The 9,895-nt window shown below is 48.4% G+C and overlaps 1 protein-coding gene across 5 annotated transcripts in view; it reads right to left on the reverse strand.

Moving 5' to 3' along the window:
- Nucleotides 1-9,895, reverse strand: part of DNAH9 (dynein axonemal heavy chain 9) — a 185,387-nt gene that overhangs the window by 70,512 nt on the left and 104,980 nt on the right. For all 5 annotated transcript variants that reach the window (XM_027669560.1, XM_027669562.1, XM_027669563.1 and 2 more), the window contains 3 exons: nucleotides 5,218-5,382; nucleotides 2,567-2,707; nucleotides 195-365 (listed from right to left, as the gene is read on the reverse strand). In XM_027669560.1, the coding sequence (XP_027525361.1) occupies nucleotides 195-365; nucleotides 2,567-2,707; nucleotides 5,218-5,382 (477 nt within the window). The remainder of the gene's footprint in view (nucleotides 1-194; nucleotides 366-2,566; nucleotides 2,708-5,217; nucleotides 5,383-9,895) is intronic.

Raw genomic sequence — 9,895 nt, forward strand, 5'->3', positions numbered from 1 at the left:
CCCAGGGAGGTTTGGAGTCCCCACCCCTGGAGGTGTCCCAGGAAGGCCTGGCCGTGGCACTCAGTGCTCTGGGTTGGGGGACAAGGTGGGGATTGGGCACAGGGGGGACTCCATGGGCTGGGAGGGCTTTTCCAACCTCAGAGATTGTGGGATTCTGAACCTTGCTCACAGAGTGCCACTCCTGGTGGTGTTACCTGGAAGGTGAGCTGGGCAGTGTAGGTCAGCCTGTCCCCCTCGAACAGCCCCCGGGCCGTGCACTGGCACACGCAGAAGGTGATGCTGTCGCTGAGGCTCCTCACGCGCTCCGTGAGCCCCTCGGCAGGAGCTGCCCTCTCCATGGCTCTCTGGAACACCTTCTGGAATGCCTGGGGGGGACACACAGTGGGAGATGTGACTCTGAGATCCCCTTTGCATGGTACCCCCTGAACTGCCACAGTGAGAGATGCCAATCTCTAGGGCCACCTGGAACATCTAGAGACCAGCCCCTGCCTCTGCCTGTAGCTTTTCTTCAGGAACACAGAGTCTGGCAGTGGTGACATCCCCTGTGACACTGAGCTCTCCGGAGCCCAAGGGAGCAGCACAGAGACAGGCAGAGGGAACTCAGACAGTGGGAATACAAGAAAGGATCTCTTACCAATGTGCTCCCACAGGGAGGACATGGGACACTTGCTCTGCAAATGTTGAGCCAGCAGAGAGTGGAGATCCCAGAGGACACATGGAATCACATACTGGTTTGGGTTAAAAGGGACCTAAAAGCTTATCCAGTCCCACCCCTTGCCATGGGCAGGGACACCTTCCACCAGCCCAGGTTGCTCCAAGCCCCATCCAACCTGGCCTTGGACACTTCCAGGGATGGGGCAGCCACAGCTTCTCTGGGCAACCTGTGCCAGGGCCCCACCACCCTCACAGGGAAGGACTTCTTCCCAATATCCCACCTGAATCTGCCCTCTGGCAGCGGGAAGCCATTTCCACTGGTCCTGTCCCTCCATCCCTTGTCCCCAGTCCCTCTCCAGCTCTCTTGGAGCCCCTTTGGGCACTGGAAGGGGCTCTAAGGTCTCTGTGGAGCCTTCTCTTCTCCAGCTGAACACCCCCAGCTCTCCCAGCCTGGCTCCAGAGCAGAGGGGCTCCAGCCCCATGATCATCTCTGTGACCTCCTCTGGACCTGCTCTAACAGATCCACATCTTTGCTGTGCTAGGGACCCCACAGCTGGACACAGTATTCCATGTGGGGTGTCACAACAGTGGAGCAGAGGAGGAGAACACAACTCCCACTGTGCAAATGTTTCAACTCAGAGAACAGCAATTGCTCTAAATAATAACAATTTCAAGAAGTCTCATGAGCACTTTACTGTCTGGATCCAGCCAAGGACTGGCTGAGAAGAGCAGGGAGCAGCACGGGTGGGATGGAGCAGCCAGTGAATTCCCCTGGGGATGGGGACCTGTATCGAGAACAACCCTCTTATATAAGAGAATAAAGATTCTTGCAACAACATTTCTGATCTGAATGAGAAAAGACATAAAACTTTCAGAGCCACCCGAAGAAAAAACATTTGCAAATTATCAAATGCAACTGGAAAAAGAAAATGGAAAAGAAAATAAAACCCAAGTCCTGCTTAGCAATGCAAAGGCTCTGTAAGCTGGGCCCAGCTAAAGGAAATAACCATGGATGGCAGAGACTGGCCAAGGCCTGACTGTGTTGGCAGCATTATTTTTGGGGTTCTACAAAGGAAAAATCATGCCTCAACAAATTAAAGTAACATTGATATCTAATGCATTATTAATAATTGCAGAATGCATTTTCCTGCTTAACATTTCTTTAAATTCTGTTCAAACATGCTGCAGAGCAGCACATAAATCTTTGTGTTCTAATTTATAATGGGTTCCCAGCTGTGTGGCAAGTATTCTGAAATCATTTCTGTGCATCTTTACACAATGTTTTATGATCTGTCATCAAAATTTATTAGATAAAAACATTTCACCCAATAATTTTTCATGTATTTAGACACATTGCTAATATTAACTGGAAAACATAAAACAAACTAACTCTGGAAGATGCAGATTAAAGGTGAAGCCTCAGGAACCCCTGTATCTATTATGGGTGTGTAGGGAATGAATCTTTCAAAAGGCAGAAAAGATATTCTGTACATTTTTCTGATAAAATTACTCCAACAAATGAGTCGTGGATATAAAAAAGAAAAGCTTCTTTGAGGATCAGGCTCAACACATTGTAGTCTCTCCTCAATTCCTTTTTCCAGGTCACCTGTCAAGGTAAGAAATAATTTGGAAGAAGTCCTAGGCTAGGACTCCAACTTATTTAACCCTCCAGCCTCCAAAGTACCTTTCTTGTGATAAAAAAAGGTCTTCCATTTATTAAAGCGTTAAACTGGAACTCTTTCTAGTTAAACTGGAACTCTTTCTAGATGGTTGGAGCAACCTGGGCTAGTGGAAGGTGTCCCTGCCCATAGCAGGGGGTTGGACTGGATGAGCTTTAAGGTCCCTTCCAACCCAAATCAGTCTGTGATTCTGTGAACCTCACTGAGAGAGAGCAGCTCTGAGGGCACAGCACCTTCAGGGAGAACTGGTACATGGGGTGGATGTTGTGGAGCTCGTTCATGGTGAAGTAGAGCAGAGAGGCCCTCGCAGCCACAGGCCTGTAGTGCTCCCTGGCCTCGTTAATCTTTGCTTCTGTCACCTTGAAGTCCTGCACCTGTAGGGAAACACAGGACAGGATTCATGTGAGAACATCCCTGTGCAGTGAGTGCAGCCCAGGGAAGGTGGACATGGGCCACAAAGTCCTCAGGGCAGCAGTGGGCAACCCACACATGAGCACCACAGGGAGCAGCCCCTGCCCCCAAGACACGGTGCAGCCAGGCTTGAGCTGCCCCTCCAGCATCCCCCCACTCTGGAACCTTCCCATTTAACTGCATTTCCCATTCAGTTGCCCAATCCTCCATTTTTCTGAGTCCCCTCCAGACTCCTCCCTGGATTCCCTGCTCTCCACTGACTGGAACTGTTTTTCTCAACAATGAGTTTCTCCTGCTAATTGCAGGTCATTAATAGCACAGGGCTGGACAGCCCCAGTTCTCCTCTCAGGCAGCTTCCCCAGGGCTGGGAGGTGTTCATTTATCCCAGCTCTTTGCTGCCTTTCCTCAGCAGCACTGAACACACCCCACCTTGCTGCTCAGGGCTGCAGCTGCTGTGATGGACATGTGGAAATCGTTTTTGGCAGAAACACCAGCCCATCATCGTCTCAGTTTGTTCTTTCATTCCACTTCAGCAGAACAAAGTGACATCCTCGAGCCCCTCAGGGGTTATTTCAGGCTCTGTTTGTGCACAGACATGTCTTGTACATGGCCAGGAGCTGCTGAGCCAGAGCTGATCCAGCCAGCTCAGCAAACCGTGCTGTGGGATCATAAAACCATGGAATGGTTTGGGTTGGAAGGGACCTTAAAGCCCATCCCCCATGGGAAGGGACATCTTCCACCAGACCAGGTTGATCCAAGTCCTGTCCAACCTGGCCTTGGACACTTCCAGGGATGGGGCAGCCACTCTGGGTAACCTGTGCCAGGACCTCCCCACCCTCACAGGGAAGGATTTCTTCCTAATCTCCAACCTAAGCCTACTCATTTTCAGGTTAAAGCCATTCCCCCTTGTCCTGTCACAGCAGAAGGTCCCTCTCTGTCCCTCTCGTTGGCTTCCTGTGGCAGAGCAGGGCTCAGCAGGGCATCACACAGCCCCTGAAACACAGGCCATGGGGTCCTCTGGGCTGTTCCTGAGCTGGTGGGAGCACATCTGGCTGGGGCACCAACCCTTCCCAAGGCAGCAGACTGAGCCTTAATCTGCTGTGTGCAAACATCACCACACCTCAGTACCCCACAGCATCTGGGGGCTGAGCCTTTTTGCATGTGCCCATGAGCAGAGCTGGGCTGATTCATAATTCTAGTCAAATAAAAGCCAGGGGTGGGGCAGGCAATTGCTTTCCATAGACAGATCAGAGAGGAACTTCCATAGGAAGGAAAATGCTGCATGAACATTTTTTTTTGGTATACAAACCAAAAACAGAGCAGCAAACCTCTGACAGGGCTCTGCAAACTACAAAACTCAACCCTGTTGGTACAGAGCTCACACTGACCATCTGTATAACCACAGCTGGTTTAGGAGCTGGAGCCCTTCAAGAACACCCAATTCAAGAGGGAGATGCCAAGCTGGCAGGTCAAAACATCTCTTCAACATCTCCTTTGGGGGTTCAAGCAAACCCTCCTCAGACAGTAAAATACATCTGATGCACCACAAATGCCTCCCAGAAATAATTCTGATTTTTAAGGTGGAGGGAGTATCTCTCAGTTTCTTGGTCACTGAGGCTCCAACACAGGGAAGTGAAAGGCAGTTCCAACCCAACCCCATCACGTGGGTGACTCACCCCCAGCCAGTGGGCAGGGGGAGGGCAAGTGTGGGCTGTGAAGATGGGAGGTGGTGGAGTCCCCACCCCTGGACATGTCTAAGGAACAACTGACCATGACACTCAGTGCTCTGGGCTGGGTGACAAGGTGGGCATCAGGCACAGGGGGGACTCGGTCGTCTTTTCCAGCCTAAATGATTCTGTGACTGTGGCTGCAGAGGGAAGCAGCTGAATGGCCATACCAGAGTCCTGGCACAATCCTGGCGTGAGAACCACAATCCCCAAGTTCCGTCAGTGGCAGGAAAAACCACAGTGCATCTAGCTGAGCCCAGCCAGCCAGCCAGGGGAACTGGGCAGTGCTGACACTCACAGCTCATACCAACACTGATTTATACTCTAAGGAATGGAAAGGTATGAAATGCCCAAGTTCCTGCAGATTTACTTGAGATCACAAACTGACCAGATGCCAGTCCCTGATCAGCACTAAAATCCAGCTTAGCTGAGGCAGTGTGATGTACTCAGGATTAGGCTGACACTGTTTAAAGCTGCCTTGATACAGTGTGTAAATTTTATTGTCTTTACATCAGACACTGATGTTTTCACTTGGTCTTAAATAGGTCATTTAACACACAAAAGCTGCAAAGCACCAAATGGTCTGAAGCTCTCCAGAGTGGAGAGCACTGTAGTTTATACCCATTTCTCTTCTCTGCTGAGCAGAAGGAGCAGAGATGGGCAGAGCAGAGGTGACATTCCACCCAGAAATCCTCAAAGATAACATCACACACACACTTTTCTCCAGGCTATCACTGTCTTTGTACCTTCTCCTGGATTTCTGCAGCTGTCTGTTTAGTGATCTCCAAGTTCTCCACCAAGGCTGTGTCTCCCAGGAAATTCCCAGATGCTGATGACAGCCGAGAGAGCAAGTTGTCCTCTAATGTTTTCAAGGTGATCTTGAATCCATTCTGCTGCTTTGTGAGATCTGACTGCAAATGAGAAATTCAGAAAGTTTTAGCCACCAAACATGTGGTAAAGGAAGGATTAACCAACTTCCCATGGGAACAGGCTTCTCACTGACAACTGACATAGTCCAGTAGTGCTTATTCCTGCTCTCTGCAACTCCTGGGAGTGGGTGGAGTTCTAGGATCACTCCGTATCCAACATGCCATCAACTCAGAGAAACCTTGAACAGCACAGAAAGCACTAGGAAAGCTGAGCCCTTTCACTAGGAATGTATGAAAATGCTGGGAATGAACCAGGAACCTTTATCCCCATCTCAAACATATTTCCTGTATCTTTGTTCTTGATTCAAGTCAGACTGGACAGTCCCTCTGCTCCTCCCCCCTCCTGATGAACTTGCCCCTCCACACCTCACCAGTCACACCAGCAATGGGGCCACAGGGATAAAACCTGGTGGCAAATCCAGCAGCAAAGTCCCTCAGGCCCCGAGGAGAACATGAGATGCACCTCAGGCTCAGGACTGAGGGCAAAGCTGAGGCCTCATCTACTGCTGCTCCTGTTTGTATCCTGGCCTTGAAGTCCCACAGGGACCAGTGGCTTACTGGGCTAAAGCTGTACATGCACAAAGTCCTCCTGCCAAAGGATTTGCAAACTCAGTACAAGAAGGCCAAGCAGATACAGCCCAGTACAACCATCCTGCCTCAGGGGCACATTTCTGAATCACAGAGTAAATCCTTCCCATTTCTCTGGTCCCATCTCCCTCTCCCCTGTAGAAGCACCATCATTAATGCTGTTCATGGTGGAAACAAAGACTCTCATCCATCTCCTTTCTGAACTGCTCCTCCAGAACAGGCTTTATCCCATGAAAAGTGATTGCCTTATTCTATGTGTTGGCTCAGAGAAACTGCATCTCTCCTGGATTTCAGGTATATTATGTTATTCCACAATATGGCTCTATCGTGAATAGCTATTTTTAGAGTTACCACAGAAAACATCCTGTTGGAAGGCTGTGCCTCTCACTGGGATGCTGCTGAAGAGCTAAGCCTGGTGACTATTCTCTGCATCAATGAAGTCAGTCACTACCACCCTGCTACATAAAGCACTACTGGGTGACAGTTTAAATCCTCAGACTGTGGTTAAGTGGTACAACCAAGAAATTCAAGTAACTTTAAGTGTGTTTTATAGCCCTGCAACCATCCAACTCTGTAGTGCAGCAGACGTGAGACACGTGGAATTGAAACAAGTTCTGAGCAACTGGCTCGTGACAGATTCAGTGTCATAAACCAAGTAATCCAAGGCTCCAAAGACAGTTTTGGGAAAACATGTCCCCCTGTAGGGTCTGGAATGAGAAATGTGACCCTTTGCCTCTCCCAGCCCCACCATGCAGGATGGAGCCTGCTCTGCTGGCAGAGGTTTCCCAGCAGATGAACTGACTCTGTCATTAATAACTCATCTCTCAACATTTGGGCTGAAGTTTCCTGTACTTGCTGTGCACACACTCATTCCATGTTCATGGCAATCCAGGTGCTCAGCAGGGTGGGCACTGAAGTGTGTCGGCTGTTGGTATTTCAGCTGGAAAAGGCTGTTTTGAAGACTTGTTCCATAGGCTTTCCACCCAGGAATTGGCCTGTGGTGGTAAATATTTTACAAGTCTTGAACCAGAAAAAGAACAGAGCAAATTTTGTGTGTTTCTGCCATTCAAGCATAGCAAGCCTTGAAAAATGACATCTGCAAGCTATTATTCAACCCCTTGGATTATGAGCCTGGAGTTATTAATGAGGAGGGGGGTGGATTTTTGCTCCAATAGCTTGTAATCCCCACCCAATTCTGGAAGCACCCTCAGAAGTGCAGACAGCTCTGGGTCCCCCCAGCACCTGCAGCTTTATCCTGCCATGGTTTGAAGCAGCAACAAGGTCGTGGTTCCTCATTTCTGCAGTGGAGTTCATTATCAGTTATTTCACAGTGCTACTTCTGAGAAATAGGTTATTCCCAGAGCCTTCCCCTGCCAACCCCTTCCAAGCTCAGCCAGAGCAGCCACCTTTCCTTTTCCTTTCTGTTGGTTTTGTTGTTTTATTTTACCATCACAAACCAGAGGGGAAAAATTCCCTGTGTTTTCATAGAATCACAGAATGGTTTGGGTGGGAAAGGACCTTAAAGACCATCGAGTTCCACCCCCTGCCATGGGCAGGGACACCTTCCACCAGCCCAGGTTGCTCCAAGCCCCATCCAACCTGGCCTTGGACACTTCCAGGGATGGGGCAGCCACAGCTTCTCTGGGCAACCTGTGCCAGGGCCTCCCACCCTCACAGGGAAGAATTCCCTCCTGATATCTAATCCTGCAGAGCACCTGAGGAAGAATCCCAACACTGTCCATCACAGCCTGGCTGTGCAGGGATTTCACATGCCCCGTAACCAAACGATGAAGTCTGGAGTTGATGGGAGACACCTGAAACCAGCCCTGGTGACACAACTGGAGCAGGGCAGTGCCACCAGCACATGGAGCAGAGTCATCCCCACCAAAGGGAATTGCAGATATGACCAGATAAAGGCCAGAGGGTTTGGACTGACCTGAGAGGGAAGGTCTTGGGATTTGGCTTTGCTTGCCTTGGCCTAAACTGGTTTGAGCTTCTCTGAGCTGTGACCATCTCGCAGTCAGGTCCTGCTGCCTCACCCTGGGCCAGCCTGGTTCTAATGTCCAGTGAGAGCATGGAGTTGTCCTGGATAGACTGATCTGTCCCCAGAACCACCACAGGGCAGAGTCTCAGGCTTTGCCACAGGAGTGCCACCCTGGGAAGATGGCAGAGCTTCAAAGTAAGGAGGGACAGAAAGATGGATAACTGGGAATCAATGAAGACAGAGATTATTGGATATAGGCTGTGCTGAGGAAACATTTTAAAAAGGTTGATGTTATTGGAATTGGATCAATAATAGCTGTTTGATGGATTTGGATCAGGTTATTAACAAAAAATCCTGGGCTCCACATATAAGGTGTGCTCTGAGATCAGTAACTGTTGTGCAGTGCTGTAGGAATCACTTCCATCTGCCTTTGAGCCAGAGCCTCAAACCTTCCCAGGACACTAACCTCTGTCCTTTTAGTCCCAGGGTGGAGAGGATGGAGTAATACACACCTAGAGAGGTGACCTCTCCTTTGGGGAACCCAAACATCCCAATCTGAGCCTCCAAGGAGCTCCCCAGTGATCAGATCCAGCCCTGGGGCAGAAGGTGCTGAGCCCCTGCCCAGTCCACCCCCAGGTCAGGGCCAGTGCCAGTGCCAGTCCCTCCCATGTCCAGGAGATACAGCTCTGCCTTTAGCCCAGCAGGGAAGAGATTTGTCTGACTGACTGTTCACCATCCAGCAGAACATCTGGAACATCTGGAACACCAGGCTGCCTTTCTCCTCCCTGATCCTGACCTCCCTGGGGCAGCAGGGCTGGAGCAGGATGGGAGCAGATGAGGGAGAGGAGAGATGGTGAACTCTGGTGTTATCTTGTTGTGGGGATAGAGAGAAATAGATCTTAGATATTCTTAAATATAAGGAAAATTCCATCCCACACCAACTGTGTCAGCCCAGCACAGAGCCCTCAGACCAAGGGCTTTGTGTCCTTCGTGTCCCCAGAGAGACAGTCATGGCTCACACATTAAATCTGTTTATTATGTGTTTTTGAAGCCATCTTTTGGCTCATTAGCACATGAGCCTGGTTCAAACTCAATGCATCATTAAGGCTGCCCAGGTAAAGCACTTCAGAATCTCATTAAATGGAAAGATTATTACAAAACCGGCCTGGCCTGACTGAACATGTGCAGTAAATTTATTCCCACTCTCAGAAAATATTTAGTATTATACATGTTTGTTAGATGGTTATATGTGTCATTAGAACAGGGGATTTTCTTTATAAAATTATCTTGAAATTGAAGCCATACTTATTAAAAGAGAGAGAAAGACTATTTTGGCCTGTTATAAAGAAGTGGGAGGAAGAATCAGGAAAGGAAAATGTCGTTACCAACCTCATAATATTTACACAGAGAATCCTAAACCATAAATGCTGAAAACTGAGATTAATCCTGCCTCCAAAATTAAATCTGTGAAGTCCAGAAAAACCTGATATAACAAGAGTCTCAGTTTCCAGTCACAGGAGGAGAAGGAAAATAAAGTGACTCGTATCCAAATTTTGGGAGGAAAAACTTGAAATCGCAATACAAATTTTGCCAAAATACCTAGAAAACAAAAGAGCGAAGGAAAAAAATCTTCAACTCGAGGGAAATCTCCTGATTTTATGATGAGTTTAGTAATCTCGGTAACCTTCCAGGTGAAATGTTGTTTTCTTTGCATTACAATAACAATAACAATGATGATGAAGATTATAATAACAACAACAACAATAATAATAAGAAGGAGAAGCAGCAGCAGAAGAAGAAGTGGAAGAATCAGAATCAGAAGCAGCAGCAGCAGCAGCAGCAGAATCAGAATAAGGAGATAATAATAACAATAGCAATAATAATAATAATAATAATAATAATAATAATAATAATAATAATAAT

Source organism: Corapipo altera, unplaced genomic scaffold, assembly GCF_003945725.1.
Source record: "Corapipo altera isolate COAL_440 unplaced genomic scaffold, ASM394572v1 322, whole genome shotgun sequence".
Lineage (NCBI taxonomy): Eukaryota > Metazoa > Chordata > Aves > Passeriformes > Pipridae > Corapipo > Corapipo altera.